The sequence below is a fragment of the Drosophila novamexicana genome, unplaced genomic scaffold (assembly GCF_003285875.2).
Source record: "Drosophila novamexicana strain 15010-1031.04,08,12 unplaced genomic scaffold, DnovRS2.1 tig00000009-arrow-pilon, whole genome shotgun sequence".
Lineage (NCBI taxonomy): Eukaryota > Metazoa > Arthropoda > Insecta > Diptera > Drosophilidae > Drosophila > Drosophila novamexicana.
Window position 1 is genome coordinate 130,610 of NW_020824766.1, and position 19,859 is coordinate 150,468.

Consider the following 19,859-nt stretch of genomic DNA (forward strand, 5'->3'; position numbering starts at 1 on the left):
TTTTAAACTACATATTTATTAAACGATTATTATGCAGATTCCCAGCTGGTTCTACGATACGGCTTTATCTTACTTTAAAGTCTAAACTCTAGATAAAACCAACTGTGAATGCGCTTTAGTTGTTTTTTAACGTAGAAAACAACTTACATTTTGAGAAATTGGGAAATTGTGTTAAACAAATTAAAGAGATAAATACACAACAAAGCATTTGCAATTGGCTGATTAAATATTGTTATGAAACTGCTCACATTGCATCGAAATGGAATCTATGAGACTCTTGCAAACGCTCCTGCCTATCCTCTCGCTTTTCCTTAATATAGAGCACCAAGATGATGAGCACAATCACAAGGCAAGTGCCACCCAGGGCGATCACACTCATTAGGATTAGTTTGCTGGGCGTCACAAAGAGCAGCGCTTTCCAGTGCTGTGGCTGATCGAGCGGCTTGGGCACCACTATGATCTGCGAGTTGGGTATGAGCTGCGTCCAGTTGTGAAACTTGCCGTACAGCCCCACCACCAGCTGATCCACAAAATTTGGCGTGCGACCCAAACCGAAACATGTGTAGGGCAATTGAAGCGCAAAATAAGATGACTGCGGCAGTTGGACACTACTGCCAATTTGCTGATCGCCATCCTGTGTGGTTGTGCTATAGGTAATGATAGGACCAGGCAAATTGCTGCCATACGTGCGCTTCTTGCGCCCCAGGGGAGTGCGCGATGTGGGATTCTGCGGATTCACCAGACCAGTGAGCACAATCACCTTGACGAAATTGGCGTCGTAGTCGAGCGTGTTGCGAAAAGCAAGTGGACGATAATTTCCATTCGGCAGCTTCTCTATGAGTATAACATCTAGGACACCATCCTGATAGAAGTCATAGAATGCGCCAGCGACTGTGTTATTTCCCATCGGAGCCAACGCGTTCCAGCGCACTTCGAAGGTGCGCTTAAATTTCTTGCTGCACGTCTTGCAGGCGACATTCTCCAGGAGGAACGTTTGCATGACCGGCTTTGCCACGCTTAACGGATGCAGTGTGACAAGCAAATCTGGATAGCCATCCAAATTGAAGTCGCCACTGCGTGCAGTAATAGTTTTCAGATATACATCATTCGCATCAGGCGGCACAAATGCCCATGTGACGCCCTGTGGGTCCTTAAAATTGACGTGTACATCATAGAAAAGGCTGCCATCCTGAACAAATATGGTCGAGTTTTTGCAATTTTCCTGTACGCAATATGGCACCACAATATTTTGCACGCCACGCAGCTCGAAGTCCATGAAAACGGCTTGACCCACCACGTAGTCGTTGATGCCCACCAACTCATACGGAATGGTACGCTGATAGCTGAAGTTCTCCTGGCCGTCCCGCTCATTGATGCCATACCAGATCTCGTAGGCGGTCTTGGTTTGCAAAAACAGATCGGCTAGATAATCGCCGTTTAGATCCAAATATGCATTTGCATTGGGTATTGTCAGAGTTTGAATGGTCCCCCCAGTGGGCATCGCCTGGTGCACAACAATCGGTGGATCGCGTTTGTTATTAAAAATCCAGAAGGTACGTGTATCATTTGTGTCCAGTCCATACAAATCGATGATCATGTCATGATTAAAATCGAGCGCCATTGCCTCACCCTTAGTTTGGAAAAGGGGTTTGGCGGAACAATTGAGCGTTGTTGAGTTGCCCCAATTAATGTAAACGTCATTGATATCCTTGCTTCTCTCCACGTTGACCAGCACATCCATCAGAGCATCGCCATCGAAATCGCCAGGTACTACGCTCACAATTCTTCTGGCCCCGAAGTAGCATATAGGACCCATTCGTAGCAACGGTTCCGTATCAGCCCCTGATAATATTTATTAAATACACTGTATAAAACTTCTTCTATAAGCATACACTCACCAAAAAGTATTTGTAGCATTTTCCTGTCATCTTGAATGACGAATATGTCAGTAAGCTCGTCGGAATTAAAGTCACCAAAAGCTGCCACAACACCTTCCTTAATATCACCAAATACAACACTTGTAATATCGCTGGCTTGAATAGCCACCGCGTAGAGCAGCACCAGCAGCAGCCATTGGGTATGCATTTGGCTGTATTTTAGGTACTTTTACACTAACGATTTGCGTCTGCTTTGTTTTCTTGTTATTTTTGTTGTTGCTTCTCTGAAAATCAATATTGAGTCAGATGTAAATTATCGATAACCATTGAGTGCTGCCACTTACGGTGTTGCCAAATCGGTGCGAATGAATCGATACCTAAGGCATCTCTGAGTTTCGACGGTCGAAACAACAACGCAGAGAAAACTTTGCTAATAATTAGTAAATAATAACAAATACAATATATAAACCATGGTGAGTGCGGAATTAAAATGCGAATTTATTTATTTACTTGTGTTTCTAGTGTATTATGCCACAGGCAATTTGTGTGTTTGTTTTGCTAGCTGCTGCTTCTTCCTGGCACACAAGCGCCAGCGCACGCACAAATTGTTGTAGTTGGTGTATTTATGCAATGTGCATTTACATAAAATATATGTGTGTGTGTATTGGTAGTGGCTATCCATTAATTTTGTTTATTTTTGCAGAACAAACTAAAGTCAAGCCAACACCGTGACAAGGTGAAAAAATTTATCTCGCTTACACAAACTGGCGAACAGACAGCCATCTTCTGCCTGCAACAGAATGATTGGAAAATGGACCTGGCCAGCGACAACTATTTTCAGAATCCCGAATACTATTATAGGGAGTTAGATCGCAAAAGGATCGAGCAGTTATTTATGCGCTATCGTGATCCAACTGATGCCCTAAAGATCAGCTCACAGGGCGTAATAAAATTTCTAGAGGACTTGGAACTGAGTCCAGACTCCAAGCTAGTACTCATAATTGCCTGGAAGTTTCACGCCGAAGTGCAATGCGAATTTTCGCGGGATGAGTTCATCAATGGCATGTGCGAATTGGGCACAGACAGTATAGAGAAGCTTAAGTCGAAATTGCCTATGCTGGAACAGGAATTGAATGATGCGGGCAAATTTAAAGATTTCTACCACTTCACTTTTAACTATGCGAAGGATCCAGGCCAGAAGGGCATTGATTTGGACATGGCCATTGCGTATTGGTGCATTGTGCTCAGCGATCGTTTCAAATTCTTGGACATTTGGTGCAAGTTCCTTGAAGAGAAACACAAGCGGGCGATTTCAAGGGACACCTGGAACCTGCTGCTTGATTTTGCCACCAACATCGATGATCGGATGAGCAACTATGACTCAGAGGGTGCTTGGCCCGTGCTTATTGACGATTTTGTTGAATGGTGTCAAGAAAATAACCATCTCGCCACAGATCAGCCGCACCATACGCAGCAATCAACGTCCCAGAAGAACATATCTAGCGCTTACCAGACCTCGCATAGTACAAACATGAATTATGGCTAACGATTGTTGCTTTATATATATATATATTCTCATTAATTATAAAATTTGCTTTTTATTCGGATTATTTTAAATAATGATGATAATAAGCAATGCGAGTTAATTTGCAATTACATTTCGATAAAAAGAAAGTAATAAATAAATTTAGTAAATGTAAACAGTGGCTACTGCTGCGCAAGCAATCATATTCATTTTCCGCTATATCACAGACCGATACGATGGCTACTCGATACACTGAAACCGATATATCGATATACCATTCATTCATTTATCATCCCCAACTTAGTGTATCAAGTGTTACCGTAGCATATAAAAGCCAATTGATATTGTAACAACGATTTTTCGTCGCTCTGGTTGCTTATTAGAATCTACACTTGGTTAATAGTTTAATATTGTTGTGCGTGCGGTGCACGTAAGTGTGCGAATCCGCTCTACTTGCTGCGTATATCATGTAATGTGCAAAATATACAAAGTGCATGTAACGTGTGTAACAATCAATTGTTGCCCCACACTCTCTGTGCGAGTGTGAGTGTGACCAAGAGTGCGTGTCTGTGCGTTTGTGTGCGTGCGCGAACAAGGCAGCCAGTGGGCGGCATATAAGGAGTCTACCTATCATCGCAGACAAACACACCCAGTGTTTTGCAACACAGCAATAAGGATGTATTCGGCAGCTTGTGTCTGAGGTGTGGAGCAGTCGCCGCTGAATGACAAATGTATGTGTCATTGCTATTGGGGCTTCTGGACGCAATTAATTTGATGTTTGTTTTTATTGTGCGTCAAATCCTTTAAATAGAACCCACCCCAAATCAACTGCCCTTGGCGGCTTAAACAACCACTTGGCATAGCGTAAAACAAATTAAATTCTCGTGCAAGCAAAATTTAAACAAATACAACGGAACACACACACACACATATATATATATACAGACACAGTTGGACAACTGTGTGCAAATAAGTGGCAATAAAAATACATAAATAAAATGAAAACAAACCCAACACTTAACTGATAACCGCAGACCAGTCGTCGACGTCGTGACTACGACAACTAGAGCCGCACGATCGTGCGGCGGGTGCTGCACTCTTTTCATATACCCTACATTATTGCCGCCACTTATCCCTCCCCATTTATATACATACATATCTGGCAGGTGTAATACAGTGTGCGTTCGATGAGAAGAACTCGCAGAAATGGGCATTTGTCATATCGCAAATTTTAGCATTGAATCGTCATTTTTAATTTGTTCGAAATTGTTATTTTGAGAACATATTCTCACATTTAAATACCATTCGAAAATCATCAAATTAAAATCATGGTAAAGCGGGTTCAATGAAAAAGCTTTTTTCTTAAAAAAAAAACTTGTCTGTAGTATAATCTGTTTTTGTATTAAAAGAAATGCATATATAATTTAAAGTTTTTGTGTTTTTGCTTCAGACAAGCTCTTGGCCTAGTTTAGCATTGAATACGGGCTCTATTTTTATACAGTTTCCGATCAAAGTCTTGATTATCTTTGGTAAACTAGCTAATCGGCTAAATAATTTGCAACACGATCTTTACCTTGTACTTGTTAATTTCTCAAGTCAATAAAGTTATAAATAGCAGCCGTGCGAAGACTTTGTTAGCATACTGTCTATATTTGTGATCACATCTGAACTATTTTATATATATTCCTGCGTATATACAAATACGTATACGTATGTATATTTATAATGAAATTTCCATTGACGTGTGTGAAAATGAAAATTCAACAATAATTATTTCGCTTGTGTGCCTGTGTGTGTGTGTGTTTATTGTAGCAATTGCCAGTGTCTGGGGCGACGTTGTCAGCTCCATGCTAATTATTGTTTTTGGTTATTTACAGTCGCAGCAGCCGCAGCAGCAGCAGCAGCAGCCATGCCAAAACGCAGCAAACGCAATTATAACAACAACAACAACAGCAAAAAGAACAACATGCAAGTCTTTTAAGTGCGCGGATCAAGCAAAGCCTAGACAACGTCATGAGTCGTCAGGAGCCGTTAGCTTCACAGACGTCCTCGTCGTCGTCGACGTCGCCAGGAGCGATAACAACAATAACAACAACCACAACATCAGCAGCAGCAGGGAGCACAACATGTAGCAAAATCTCAACTTCAACACCACAAAAACGTGATGAATCCGCGCAGGAGCAGCAACCGGGGTTCATCGATCGCAGCTTGGCCAGCGAAATTGGCGTAAGCGATGCCAGTGCCATATGCGACATTTCGGTCAATAGCAGCTGCAGCGACGCCAGTCCAGTGGCCAAGCGTCAACTGAGCTCGGCCAATTTGTCCCGTATACGTCCACAGTCCAGTTACTCGGCGCGTGTTCTCATCTTTGAGGATTCCGATCATGAGGCAGCCGCCGCAGCCGCAGCTGCTGCTGCGAGTGCGGATGCGGACGCTCTAAGGACTGCTCAGTCGGCGGCCAGTTCCTTTAATGCCAGCGGCGCTGATGCCAGCAGCGGCGTTGAATTGCTGCCCGTATCGCCGGCCAAATTGGGAGTCAATGATAACAGCAATAGCAACAATGGTTCTTCGCTCATACGCAATCTCAATCTAACCAAGAGCTCGTCGGGTGGCCTGTCGGGCAGCTCCAGTTCGCTGCACTCACGCGGCTATACGGCGCTGCTGCGCAAGATCTCCTACCAGCAGCACACAAACTCTCTGCGCGCCGTCAGCAGCGGTAAGTGCTCCACATTTTGTGAGTCATCTTATAATTTGGCTTTCTTAGAAGCGTCCAATTTGCTGCGTATGCGTCATTCCTCGCTGGGCAAGTCAGCGCCCTGCCTAACAGGCAACTATTTTCGACACGAGTTGTGCTCTGGTCCAGGGCCAAGCGCAGGATCAGGAGCAGCAAGTTCGAATGTACCCACATCGGCTTCGCCCGGGCTAAATATTTCACGCTCTGGCAGTGGCATTGCGCTGTCCAAGCATCATCATTTGCATGGGGTGGTCATGCGAGGCACGTCCTCGGGCGCTGGTGGCAGTGGATCGAGTGGTGTGGCTCATCATCGCCTGAGCCTGGTTACCAATGCTGCAGCCATAGCAGGTGGCTCCCGGGCACATTCACCCTATTCGGCTAGTCCGGTGGACAGTCCACGCCTGAATTCACCCATGCCGTTCGCATTTGCGCCCATCAAACGCATCGCCTCCTGTCGTGGGGTTGTCGATGGCAGGCGCTGGTCGGTGGCATCATTGCCCTCCTCGGGCTACGGCACAACACCAGGCAGCTCCAATTTATCGGTAAAATCATATTATTTTCCATGGCACTTCAATTTCTCATAACTTTTTTTCTGTGCGCAGTCGCAGTGCTCCAGTCAGGAGGCGCTCAATCATTTGCCGCACAACATGCCGCCTCCTGGTCAGGAGGATGCAGCCGCTGTAGCAGCTGGCGCCTGTTGTGCGGAACATTTGAAGCAGCATTGTCCCAAACATTGCGCCTTACTGCTAGCCGCACACAAGCCACAACAGCCGCATGCACCAAAGCTTGCACAGCTGCAGCCGCAGCCATTGAAACCACCGATCGCTTGCATTAACTGCTGCGCCGACCTGAGCGTGGCTTGCAGCGGGAATGCTAATGCCAACGCGAATGCGTCCAACGCCTCGATGTCGTCCTTGCCGGGTGGCGGTCGCATGTCTCCCTATTTTCGACCACGTTCCCGTTCGCTATCCAGCCCATCTCGTTCACCCATTGTGGACAATGAGATTGCTGTAATGAATACATTGTATAAGGAGCGCTTCCCCAAGGCTACACAGCAAATGGAGGAGCGCATGAAGCACTTTATCAATGAGAACAAAAGCGCCGCTTGCAGTAGTTTTCGTGATTCACAGCCCATCGTGCGGTAAGTGTTTGATTATCTATAGTACATCTCAAATATATTTATTTGAATAAATTTCGATTGATTCAGCTTTGTGCATCATCAAGTGTTGGAGATGGCGCGTGATTGTCTGCACAAATCGGAGGCTAAGTTGATTACCTCGCAATACTTTTACGAGCTAAGCGAGAATCTGGAGCGTCTTCTGCTGGAGACCAAGGAGAAGTCGCCGGAAGCTGCTGCCGAGCTAAGTGGCGTGATCAAAAAGCTGCTGCTAATTATATCGCGTCCAGCGCGTTTGCTGGAATGTCTTGAATTTGATCCGCAAGAATTTTACGAACTTCTTGAGGCAGCCGAGGGACATGCCAAGGCCATGCCTGTGATCAAAGCGGATATACCACAGTATATCATACACAAGCTTGGTCTTAATCGTGATCCTATTGCTGAACTGCAGCAGGAGCTACGTGAAACGCAGCAAATGTGCTCAGAGCAAGTGACCGGTGGCGAGAAGCTGCTGGATGCGCAGCCCAGGGCACTATTGCTGAACTCACCATTAACCTGTGCGGCCCAGCAACTAAGCAACCTATCGCTGGATAACATGTCGCTGGACGCTGGCAATTCGGGTGGCAGCGGCACCTGTACGCCACAGCCAATGTTGCCACAGCAGCCGCCACAAACGCCAGTCGGCTGTGATGGCCAACCAACGCCTAGTTTTGCATTGGCCATAAGCCAGCTCAATACGTCGGCGGAGGCAGCTGCTGCGCAACAGCAACAACAAGAACAGCAACAACAACAGCAGCAACAGCAACAGCCGGTGCCGCATGAAAACGACTTTGACATTGCCAAGCTGATCTCAAATGGCGCCTATGGAGCCGTGTATCTGGTGAAGCACAAGACGACGCGCCAGCGCTTTGCAATGAAGAAGATTAATAAGAATAATCTCATATTGCGCAATCAGGTGGAGCAGGTGTTTGCTGAGCGTGATATATTGTCGTTTGCCGATAATCCCTTTGTGGTTAGCATGTATTGCTCCTTTGAGACCAAGAAGCATCTGTGTCTGGTCATGGAGTATGTGGAAGGTGGTGACTGTGGCACCCTGCTCAAGAACATAGGCCCGCTGCCCGCTGACATGGCGCGCTTCTATTTTGCCGAAACAGTATTAGCCGTGGAGTATCTGCATAGCTATGGCATTGTCCATCGAGATCTCAAGCCGGACAATTTATTAATCACGGCCCTCGGCCACATCAAGCTCACCGATTTTGGCTTGTCTAAAATGGGTCTCATGTCGTTGGCTACAAATTTGTATGAAGGCTACATTGATTCCGAGACGCGACAGTTTTCCGATAAGCAGGTAGATAGTGCTGATCCCTACACCTACACACGAATTTGCCTAATTATCTTAATCTCTGCAGGTTTATGGTACGCCCGAGTACATTGCGCCCGAGGTGATACTGCGTCAGGGCTATGGCAAACCCGTCGACTGGTGGTCCATGGGCATCATACTGTACGAGTTTCTCATTGGCTGTGTGCCATTTTTTGGGGAAACTGCCGAGGAGTTGTTTGCGCACACCGTTAATGATGATATTGAATGGCCCGACAGTGAGGATTGGCCCGTGCAATCGGAGGCCAAGGACATAATTACACAGCTGCTACAGCAGAATCCGCGCGATCGTCTGGGCACTCAGGTCGGCGCATTGGAAGTTAAGGAGCATGTCTACTTTCAAGGCATGGACTGGAATTCGCTGCTGCGCCAAAAGGCTGAGTTTGTGCCGCAGCTGTCACACGAGGATGACACCAGCTATTTTGATAGTGGGTAGACCACAGCTTCATTCAAGAGCGCTGCACGAGTCTTGAGTGAAAAACATAATTATTTTATATACATAATGTAACTATATTAACTGTTAAACGATGCCCCGTAGTATCCGTCATTATAAGCCTAAGATGCCAATTGCTAACTTATTCACTCGTGCGAGTCTCTGCACCCATTTGTACAAAACATACTAATTTCTTATCATATTTTAAACAGCCCGCATGGATCGCTACAACCACGATCTGGGCGGTGAAGACACCGATGACACCGACGATACACCTGTCTTTGGTAGCTTCAACTCCTACACTCCGCAATATCGCAAACAGCATTATAGCTGGTCACGCCACGCAACGGATAGCGCTAAAGGAACGCCGACAACGTTGCCTTCGCGGGCGCAGGAAACCGCCACAGCCACGGCGACCATAGCAGCAACGGGAGCGATGCCCAAGTTGAAGCCGTCAGCTGTGAGCCAAGAGGGCGTGGTCAACAAGTTCTTGAACACGCCTCAGTTGCGTAAACTGGATGTGAGTATATCGACTGATTGAGATAATAATGAATTGATCTTATATATATTTTGATTCGATTTCATTTGCAGCTCTCATCCAGTTGCCTAAAGGTGCCCTCCACGCCTGACAGCGAGTATTTGCCGGAACTGTTGCATAATGTCACCATTGGCAACGACGCTGAGCTGCGCATGCTCAAGCATTATTTGCAACAGCCAACGCCAGCGGCTGTGCGTTTGCAGCAGCGGCACAGTATGCCACCGAACACAACGACCATCATTAGCACACCGGCAACACCGCCTCCACCGACACAGTCGTCCACGGCGACACCGCAACCAACAAGCGTGAGCAGCTTCTCGCGCAGTACGCCGGAGAGTTCTCAAACGGACAGCGATGACTTCTCGCCGCAGATCAATCGCAAGCGCAAGGGCGTTTGTGCGCGTGACATATTGCCACGTTTCTCCATCTCGATTGAAGATGAAACCATCAGCGCCGGCAGCTCCTCCACGGAGAACATGAATATACGTGAGCAGTCGCCTCTGGCACTGCAGCATCAGCCCAAGTCCATGGACAGCAGCAGTGGACCGACTTCATATGGTGTCAAGCATCATCGGTCGCGTTCTATTGTCAAATCTGCATCGGCGCTGGGCCTGTCGCTAATGTCGTCGCTGGACAATACGCAACTGGCGGCACAGCTTTGTGGCATTCAGTCACCGGGCAGCGCTGGTGGTGGCGGCAATGGCTCTAGCACAGCTAGCTCAAGGGATACATCTCCTTGCCGCGAACTGTCGCCGCTGGTCACCAATCTCAAGCCACCCATCATTATACGCCGCGGGCCGCGTGGCTTTGGATTCACTGTACACACTATACGCGTCTATTATGGCGACACAGATTTTTATACCATGCATCATTTGGTCATGGCCGTGGACGAGGGCAGTCCCGCGTTTGAGGCTGGTCTGCGACCCGCCGATCTCATCACCCACGTTAACGGCGAGCCCATACAGGGCCTATTCCACACGCAGGTATTGCAGCTGTTGCTCAGCGGTGGCGAGCATGTGACACTGCGTGCCACGCCCTTGGAGCACACCAGCATACAGAGCGGTGGTCGCAAGCGTGACCTCATGCAAATTAAGCTGGCCAAGAAGGGCGTTAATCGCCAGAAGAAGCAAACGAAGCGAGAGCACGACAAGAAGCGCAAAACGTCGCTATTTCGGCGCATAAGCAGCAAACGTGCAAACGCCGAGATGCAACAGGTAGGTTGCGTGGAGCTTAAGAGTATTTCACATATATACATATATATTAATATATTCCATATATATGATTTCAGTTCTCGGCGGGCACTAGTTCACCCACCACGCCATCGGCACGCAATCTATCACCGTTGGACTCTTCGTATCACAGCAGCAGCTGCTGCCAATCGGCAGCTAACTCCCCATCGCAATCAACTTCACCGTCATCCTCGTCACCTAACACGCCCACTGGTTCTAGTGGTAATGGTAATGGCGCAGGCAATGTTAATGCTAATAATCCCGCTAATGCAGCACCCGCCGCTGCCTTGAGCGGGCAGCTGCCACTGCCGCCGGCTAGTCCTGTTGTCTTGCTACCGCATGTGGGCGCCGTTGTAGGCAATAGCGCTACTTCTGTGGGCAATGTGCCAGGTAAGTCGAAGAACCTTAACTCTTAACTCTTAATAACCGTTGGATTAAACGCGCCTTTTCCATTAAGTTTCACCTACTGGCGTTGTGCCGCAGCTATATCAGCGCCCCTCAACGCTACATGGTCTTAAGCACAAGCTGCACGCTGCAGCCACTGGCGCTGGTGGCACGGCTGCTAGCGGCAATGCGGGTGCAGGGTTGAAGACATTGCACACTTCGAGCAGCAATGCTTTACCCAACCGGCGCAAGTCTGTGGGCCATATACCGCTGTCACCTTTGGCGCGAACGCCGTCGCCATCGCCATTGCCGTCGTCGCCAACTCGCTCACCATCTCCGTTGGCCTTTCCACTGGTGGGCCATCAACCTGGCGCCTCCAATACCACGCAGTCGTACAGTCCAGGTAGCACGTTGCCCACGCTGCAGACAGTGGTGAGCGCTAGCAGCAAGAAGGCTGGATTTGCACGAACCAAATCAGCAGAACCGAGCTCGCCACTGTTGCGTCGCGCACTGTCGCCGGATCGACTGCATCCGCGCAGCGCAGAGACAAAAATATCGCCCCTATGCTGCTCACCGCCCATTAAACAGCAAACGCAACATCATCAACATCAGCGCGTTGTGGCGGCCACTTGGCGACCGACTGCTGGTAGTGCTGGAGTTGGAGCTGGTGGAGCACCGCAGCAACAGCAGCAGTCAGGCAACAGCAACAGCACTGAGGAATCTCAAAGACAAACAACTTCGGCCGTAACAACAGCAGTGACTGGTGGAGCAGCGTCAGCTTCAGTTGATAATCAAGCAACGAATAATGGAGCCGTAGCCGGCAACTGTGAGCTCTTGCCACGCATTGCCGAGGAGAAGGATTCGCCTACTAGCATACAGGACAGTAGCAGCGGGTCAGAGATCTTTTTGCCGGCTATTGAGGAGCATGCTGAAGGCGAGACATCATCGCCCACGCAGACGCTGGAGAAGCCATCGCCCAAAGCCGATCAGCCTGACAAGGCCAAGAAGGCCGAAATGGGTAAGTTTTAATTGTAAACGGCACTGGGTCTTATGCTTAAAAAAATATTTTCAATTCTAGGTAAAATAAATGCGTCCAAAAAATCTTCGATTACAACGACTAGGCCAGTAAGCGCCAGTGATGTCCCATTAGCTATGGGAGGAAGGGAGCCATTGGCTTCAGCAACGTCAACCACGGGCAAGGGATCAGTAGCTACGGCAACAACAACAGACGCAACTTCGGCTGCCAAGCAGAAGAAGTAGCGCCATAGAACTGGATTTAGCGTATCTAAATGTTCAGTCTAAATATTTACAAATCGATACGAACGAAGAGTAAGCGAACAAAGTAGCTGCAGGAATTTGATAACTATATTCAAGGGATTGTATTGAAGACAAGCTTAAATGCATGCTTTGGGCAGAACCATATAAAATTAGCAAAAAAAAAATTACTTAGAAAATTGTGGAAACTAGTAGTATGTAGTCTCGTATCTAACAAAATTCCTAATACAAATTGTAAATTAGTAAAAAAAAAGAAAAAAATAGGAGGAGATCGCACTAGAAATGTAAAGGCGGCAGCAGGCAATTATCAATATTGTATTTGTATATAAATGTATAACATTGATAGAATTAAAGTTCAGTAAGAAGAATGGAAACGCCCAAGAAATTTAACGCAACGAGCTGGTAACAGCTGAGTAAAGTAAAGCTAAAGTACGTAAATAACACAAAGCAGCTTGCTCAGTCAAATATTCGAGCGTTTTTTTGCGAATCTATAATCTATGCCGAATTCAATATATATTGTATTAAATAAATGTTATATGTGTGTATTCGAATGTTGATTAACTTATTTAAATATGCATGTTAGGCGCCAACATCACAATTATGCGTTTGTTGTATAGTATGGTCACACTGCTGCCGTTTGAGATTGTAAATGCAATGCACATACGATAACATGTCTATCGATAACACATTTGCCAGCTGTGCAGTTTGTACCTAAATATTATAATTTCACGCCTAGTTTTCAGAAAAATGCTTCCCAAATTAAGAATATCAGCTTTTCTGCTTAAGGTAAGTCGTTTAAATTTTCTCCCAGCCGTATTTGTCATTTTTTTTGCTGATGTACTCTTCAGCGCCTGGAGCGCGTCAAGCTGCAGTGCAGCGGTTGTTTATACGGCGTGTTTTATGGAGAAAGCACCTTGCTACTCTTGAGTTTCAATGTTGAGTCAAGTGTGGGTGAACTGAACTATGAGCATATACAGCACAAATTCCCAGCCGAGCTAGACTTGTGTGGCCTGGTCAAATTTGGCGACTGTACCGATACACAAGCTCATCTAAATGAAGTAATCTCATCGGTGGATATAACGGATAATCCGATATTGCTTCAATGTCAGCTGGGCACACTCGTTGGCTTGCGTGCATCGTTCTTTATACACGGCAAGCTGGAACAAGTGCCGTACGAGGTCATGGAGGCGCCACAACTGTATAACGATTTTTGTTTTACGCGCTTGAAGTGTGGTTTCTTCTTGCACACGGCGCCAACGCCGGAGGCCATAGCCAAGGAGATGCATGCGCTTCGCAAGCGGGTAGCCGATGGAAGTCTGGTGTTTAACGTGCCACAAACGAAGATCTATGTGAGCAGCAACTGTGGAACGCAGCACCAAAGCTTCAACAGCGATTCACTAATTGAAACGCTCATCGCTGAGATTCCCACCCCCACAGAATCCCCAACAACAAGCAACAAAAAGAAAGCTGCTGCTACTGCACCGGAGCTGGCCAAGCATTATGGCGCTGTGGGCTGTGCCTATGATGTGATTAACATTGATGTCTTGCGCTGTCGCACACGGGAGCTTGGAGGAGGCGATGCATCGTCGCATCCAGCGCTAAGCGTTTGCATAACGAATGAGGATTCCAGTAAGCAGCAGGTGCCACTGGAGCTCGAAGCAATGGCAATGCTCTGCAAGAAGACGAAGCTGCTGCGTTTGTATGATGTGCTTATAGAGAGCATTTGCCGCTCGCTGCGTCTGTTCGAACAGTGCCTCACCGAGCGGCTCAACGAGCAAGAGACAGCGGCATCGGAGACGTTGCTACTGTCGCCACGCAGCTATCATTTTTATCCTCAGGAATTTGGACACTTTCTGAGCTGTGCATACTTGGAGCAGCTTAGCGATGACGAACCCAGTGTACAGGAGAAACGCAAGCGGCTGCATCGACAGTTTGCATTGCCCGCTACCCGGCCGTATTTCAGGCGTGCGAATCAGTGTCGCTTCCAAGGTGACATAGACACGACGACCTGGACGCCGCTGCTTAACACACATCTGGGTGTACGGCCCAGCGGAGTGACTGATGGCAAAGAGTATCTTGTGAATGGCAACTATCATTATTATCACTATTTGCAGCAGCAGGTACAGGATAAGGGCTGGGGCTGTGCCTACCGTTCGCTGCAGACGATTTGCTCGTGGTTCCTGCTACAGGGATATACGGAACGTGCGATACCCTCGCATTTGGAAATACAGGAATATTTGCACAAAATAAACGATAAGCCTTCATCATTTGTGGGCTCCTCGCAGTGGATTGGCTCCACTGAGCTGAGCATGTGCTTGCAGGGTTTCCTCAACGTTGATTCCAAAATTTTACACGTTGCTTCTGGTGCCGAGCTCTCCACAATCGCCCCGGAGCTGGCAATGCATTTCCAGACCCAGGGCACACCTGTCATGATTGGCGGTGGCGTCCTCGCTCACACAATTATCGGCGTGGACTACTGTGTGCAGACGGGCCAAGCGAAGTTCTTAATACTTGATCCTCATTACACTGGCGCCGATGATTTATCCACCATACAGATAAAGGGCTGGTGCGGCTGGAAGAGCGTGGACTTTTGGGACAAGAAGAGCTATTATAATCTCTGTATGCCACAGCGGCCCATTTTATATTAAACGTTCCAATTATGCATTTAAGTACGATGTTATGTCAAGCTTTAATGTTTCGTGTTGTTTATGAATTTAATGTATGTACTGTATTTTATATATCTATATATATAATGTGTATAACTGGAGCAAATAATGTTTATTATCTTTCACCATCTTTAATGAAACTTTAGCACAGGTTGATGGGAAAGCCACAGTTAGAAAGGAATATAATTTTATATATTAATGGAGGTATACCTTTTTATTACAGAACGTGTCCACAGTTGCCTTTATTCAAAGAATAACAATTCAAATTTGTGCTTGTTACAAAAGGGCAACTGTTGAGAACGTTATCAGCTTATATATTAAATTAAATGAGTTAGCTTAAATACGAAGTATAGTAATTCGGCGCTAGCCGCCGCTTTTTGAGTACTTCTTCCAGTAGCGCTTGACATCGTCGTGACCGTTCTTCTGTACCACCATGGTGCGGGTGCGTTCATTTTGCCACACCAGCATGTTTATGGATTGTGCGTAGTCGCGCAGTGTTACAAAGTCGTTTTGTGACAGGAACTGATTGTAAACAACGCCCTCTGTGTATGTGAAACGATTGCGTTCCATTTCCCAGAGTTTGATTTGGTCTACAATTGTGGGCGGCAGGCAGGACTTTGATTGAATGGCTGATTCGACCAGCTTCATGTTAGGATGTGCATACTGTTCCAAATAACTGACGATTTGCTCGGCCGTAATGCCGCCACGCAGTGCTTGGCGCACAGAGTCGCGTGTGAGGACACCCACAACGAGATTGGGAAAGCGATAGAGTAGCTCGGTAAAAAGACCGAGCACAGCCACCTGCAGCTGTGAATCTGTGTAGGCATAAACGCGGTAATTGGTTTCCACCACGATGTAACCCCTTTCCTGCATGCGCTCCTCATCCGCCGATGTGGAAGCCTGTGCTGCATCCTTGTTCGTTACATTCAGGGCAAGTCGTGTGGGATAAAAGCGACCCTCCTTGCGTTTCCGTTGAAACACCAGTCCGAACTCACGTAGATGCTGCAAAAACGTCAACATCTGGTTGTTCATGCCCTCCGAGCTGTAGTCGCGTCCCAGCGTCGAGAAACTTAATTGAAACAGCATGGACAGGCACTCAGGCAGGCAGATGCCGCGCTCCTCGCATGTCTCCAAATACTGCAGCATAAAATGCCAGACCTGAGCGCGTGTGTCCAGCAACAAAAACTGAAATCCCTGACGTGTAATGGTGATACCATCGCGCTCGTCGCGCTTCATAAGATTCGCATGTAAAAGAATGCGCACTGCATCTGGACTGATCGCCTCGGCATCGGTGCCGCCGCGGCTGCCCGTGCCCACCATATAGTGCAGCACACAGCGCCAGCGGGACATGGCATACGAGTCCAGAAACGCAATGTCACGCGGCTTGGAGTCCCTATCCAGCGTATTGGTCATTGCCCAGGGCTTGCCGCCGCCCAGTAGCACCTGACGAACGCTCTTTTTAAACGTGGGTGACAGCTCCCAAGCAGCCAGGCCGCCTGGTATGGCCGTGACGCGCCAGACACACAAAGCAGTCAGGCAGCTGGTGGCCTCCATTTGTTCCCTGCAAAGGATATGTGAATTCAGCTTGTTGCTTGGACCGGATATTTGCATTACTTACTTGGCAACGCGTTGTGCACCCCATGACGTGACAACGGCTTGTGGCACTGGCTGATCTATGAACAGTATGCGAATTACAAACTGTCTTGCGATTTCGGGCAACTCGCGATAGACCGCCAGGCAAATGGGTGGATAATTGTAGAGCTTCTCTAGCGTCTCGGGTGTTTGACGGCTGCGCAGATATTCCTGAAAGTTCTTGCACTCCAAATTCTCTGGACTCTGTACTAGGGGGGATATAGCAGCGCTGCTGCTCGCATAACGGCCGGATTTTGTATCGGCCATGGCACGATGCACCCGAATTTGTTTAACAATTTCGCGTCTGCATGTAGGCTGATATCGTGCCGGTATATCGATATATTTAACTTAAACTTGGACATGCGATATTATTTGGCCTGCGATATTTATGATATCGATACTGTGCACATGTATCGCACATTTTTCTAAAAATAGATTTTTGTGTAAAGTTACAAGTACAATATTGCTAAATTTGCAATAAATTTCGATCGTTACAATTTTTATTAGGTATTTTAGTATAAACATTGACTTACGTTGCGTGAACAGCGTACCATTCACAGTCTCGTAGCGATAGTTATCTATTGTGAATGCGCATATTAGTCGATAACACTCAGCTGTTTTTACCACCGCGTGTTTTGTAAAATTCCTAGGCTTAAAATTGTAAAAATGAGTGATGATGAAGAGCAATATAACCCGGCGGCGCACAAGAAGCTACTACAGGCCATAGGCAATCTGGGCAATGTGCAACATATACGCAAATCGACACGCGACGAGCGCCAGCCCCAACAAGATGAATTTCGCCTGTTTAAGAGTGCCAAAACTACACAGCACGCTCCTAAGGCTGTTGGCCTGAACGATTTGGTCCAGATATTGCGCACTTCCAAGCACATCGAAACGGGCAAGAAGCTAAAGAATGTGCATAGCACCAAAAAGGTGCTCGAGAAACCGCTAGAAAAGCCGGCAGCCGATCGCATCAAACGGACTATTGGCTACGAGGGTGTAAAGAAGAAACTTGGTCGCTGGGATGCCGTCGTGGCCAAACAGCGTTCCGCCGAGACGCAGGTGAGTGAAAAGATGGATTTTATAAGAATACTTGTGCTTCACACGAACCCTTTCAGATATTTCCCAAACCCTCGGAAACGATTTACGTAAATACAGCGGCACACGCAAAAGCTCTACAGACGAGCATCAAGTCCGATTTGGGCAAGGAGCTGGAAGCGAGCAACAAGAAGTTGCGTGAGCTACGCAAAGCCCAAATTGGTGACAACACCGATGAGAAGGCATTAGCCCAACAAGAACGGGAGATGCTGCAGAAGAAAATGACCCGCGATGAGCTCTATGCGCGTCGCCGGGAGCTGGCCTATTTAAAGATGCGCGAGTCTCAAAAGTCGGCAAAAGCGCGTATGCAGAACAAAATCAAGTCCAAGAAATACCATAAGCTGCAGAAACGGCAAAAGATTTTGGAGCAAATGAAGGAGTTCGAGCTGCTGCAAAAGACCAATCCTGAGGCTGCGCTAGAGAAGCTAGATGCTTTGGAAAAGAGCCGCGTCATGGAACGCGCCAGTCTGCGGCACAAAAACACCGGCACCTGGGCCAAGAATCTACAGGTGCGCGCCAAATATGATAAGGATGTACGCAAAGATCTTGCGGAACAATTGGCTGTTAGTCGGCAGTTGACCGAGAAAAAATTGGATACAGATAGTGAGGATGAGCAAGCCCCCAAAAAAATGGAAACAAATGAGCAAGAAGATTACGATCCAATGAATCCCTGGATGAAAGCTAAATCAGCGGTACAGGCGGCACCCCAACAATCCGCCGAAGAGAAATCTAACTGGCGCAAGTATTGGACAGAGCGCAATGAAAATGAAAAGCTTCTGGCTGAGCATTGTGCAGAAATTAAGGAAGTTGAGAAGCAGCAGAAGGTTCAGAAAGCCAAAAAGCAGCCCTTGGAAAAGCCTATAAAAAAGAAAAAGAAACCCAAGGCGGTTGTGGAAAATGGCTGGCTGGTAGAGGAAGTTGAAACTCCAGTAAAAGTTAAATCAATCGATGAAATTTTTGAACAATATGACGATAATATACACGATAGGATTAGTAAAAAGCTAGCAAAACTTAGAAAACAAGCAGAAAAGCTTAAGGAGTCCACTAAGAAATCCAAAAAGCCGAAAAAGGAACGAGATGAACTGAAAAACCTGAAGGATTTAACGTTTAAGAAGGCTAAACAGCGTGTTGAAATCGACGAGCCGCTCAATCAAGAGGAAATAACACCAAAGCTGGCTGCACAAACTGTTGGCGACTTGACCAAGTCGGACGAAAAGCCAACGGAAACCGCACCGACAACTGTTAGTGCCATCGATCCTAGAAATGTCACCACCATCACGTGGAAGCAAACTATGCGCAGCTCGGATGCGATGAACAATGCACTCACGGAAGACGATGCGGCCGAATATGATGAAGCGGATGCTGACGCCGAGCGCCAATTGACCATTAGTCAAGCCTTTGAGGATGATGATATTATAGCTGATTTTAACAAGGACAAGACAAAAGACTCTGAGGTCAAGAACAACGAACTGCAGCTGGCTATGCCCGGTTGGGGCTCTTGGGCGGGCGCTGGCATATCCCAGGAAGCTATCAATAGGCGCAACAAGCGACTTTTACTTAAATTGGCGGCGCCGGAAAAGCGTCGCGACGACAACAAGGATAATCTGTATATCAATGAAACGACAAGCAAACAAGCGCGTGGCCACATGGTATCCAGCATACCGTTCCCCTTCAAATCCCTGGCCGACTATGAGGCCAGCATACGTGCGCCCATTGGACGTAATTTTGTGCCGGAAACAGCATTCCGTATGCTAACACGCCCGGCGATCATCACGCGCAAGGGTCAAGTTATCGAGCCCATGGATGAGAGTGAATTGCTCAAACCAGACCGCCGGCTGCGACACATTGTGGACAGAAGAATAAAGCGTTTGCAAGAAGCGGGCAAAGCGAAGTAAGGTGAGGTAGCGTAGTGTACAATAAAAATATGTAAAGCAAATACGTTATCTAAAAAGAAGAAAAGATAAATCTAATGG

The 19,859-nt window shown here is 47.2% G+C and overlaps 6 protein-coding genes across 6 annotated transcripts; 4 read left to right on the forward strand and 2 right to left on the reverse strand.

Annotated features, from left to right (window-relative positions):
- Positions 1-22: 22 nt before the first annotated feature.
- Positions 23-2,103, reverse strand: LOC115768102 (T-cell immunomodulatory protein). The gene is made up of 2 exons (XM_030712599.1): positions 1,899-2,103; positions 23-1,842 (listed from the first exon to the last, which is right to left on the reverse strand). Exons 1-2 carry the CDS (start codon positions 2,083-2,085, stop codon positions 245-247), a joined length of 1,785 nt encoding a protein of 594 aa, XP_030568459.1. The 5' UTR covers positions 2,086-2,103; the 3' UTR covers positions 23-244.
- A 164-nt stretch (positions 2,104-2,267) lies between these two features.
- LOC115768106 (DCN1-like protein) lies at positions 2,268-3,459 on the forward strand. Its single transcript, XM_030712613.1, has 2 exons — positions 2,268-2,350; positions 2,581-3,459. The coding sequence occupies exons 1-2, from the start codon at positions 2,348-2,350 to the stop codon at positions 3,421-3,423; spliced, it is 846 nt and encodes a 281-aa protein (XP_030568473.1). The 5' UTR covers positions 2,268-2,347; the 3' UTR covers positions 3,424-3,459.
- A 296-nt stretch (positions 3,460-3,755) lies between these two features.
- On the forward strand, positions 3,756-13,035 carry LOC115770544 (microtubule-associated serine/threonine-protein kinase 1). The gene is made up of 11 exons (XM_030715851.1): positions 3,756-4,133; positions 5,280-6,118; positions 6,167-6,678; positions 6,739-7,277; positions 7,344-8,601; positions 8,663-9,059; positions 9,277-9,584; positions 9,656-10,816; positions 10,891-11,221; positions 11,289-12,233; positions 12,294-13,035. The coding sequence occupies exons 2-11, from the start codon at positions 5,416-5,418 to the stop codon at positions 12,473-12,475; spliced, it is 6,336 nt and encodes a 2,111-aa protein (XP_030571711.1). The 5' UTR covers positions 3,756-4,133; positions 5,280-5,415; the 3' UTR covers positions 12,476-13,035.
- A 144-nt stretch (positions 13,036-13,179) lies between these two features.
- Positions 13,180-15,233, forward strand: LOC115766319 (probable Ufm1-specific protease 2). Its single transcript, XM_030710211.1, has 2 exons — positions 13,180-13,276; positions 13,339-15,233. The coding sequence occupies exons 1-2, from the start codon at positions 13,238-13,240 to the stop codon at positions 15,136-15,138; spliced, it is 1,839 nt and encodes a 612-aa protein (XP_030566071.1). The 5' UTR covers positions 13,180-13,237; the 3' UTR covers positions 15,139-15,233.
- Positions 15,234-15,335: 102 nt separating this feature from the next.
- On the reverse strand, positions 15,336-17,110 carry LOC115766328 (general transcription factor IIH subunit 4). The gene is made up of 2 exons (XM_030710222.1): positions 16,775-17,110; positions 15,336-16,717 (listed from the first exon to the last, which is right to left on the reverse strand). Exons 1-2 carry the CDS (start codon positions 17,053-17,055, stop codon positions 15,520-15,522), a joined length of 1,479 nt encoding a protein of 492 aa, XP_030566082.1. The 5' UTR covers positions 17,056-17,110; the 3' UTR covers positions 15,336-15,519.
- A 118-nt stretch (positions 17,111-17,228) lies between these two features.
- Positions 17,229-19,834, forward strand: LOC115766312 (U3 small nucleolar RNA-associated protein 14 homolog A). Its single transcript, XM_030710199.1, has 2 exons — positions 17,229-17,850; positions 17,907-19,834. Exons 1-2 carry the CDS (start codon positions 17,455-17,457, stop codon positions 19,779-19,781), a joined length of 2,271 nt encoding a protein of 756 aa, XP_030566059.1. The 5' UTR covers positions 17,229-17,454; the 3' UTR covers positions 19,782-19,834.
- The last annotated feature ends 25 nt before the right edge of the window (positions 19,835-19,859 follow it).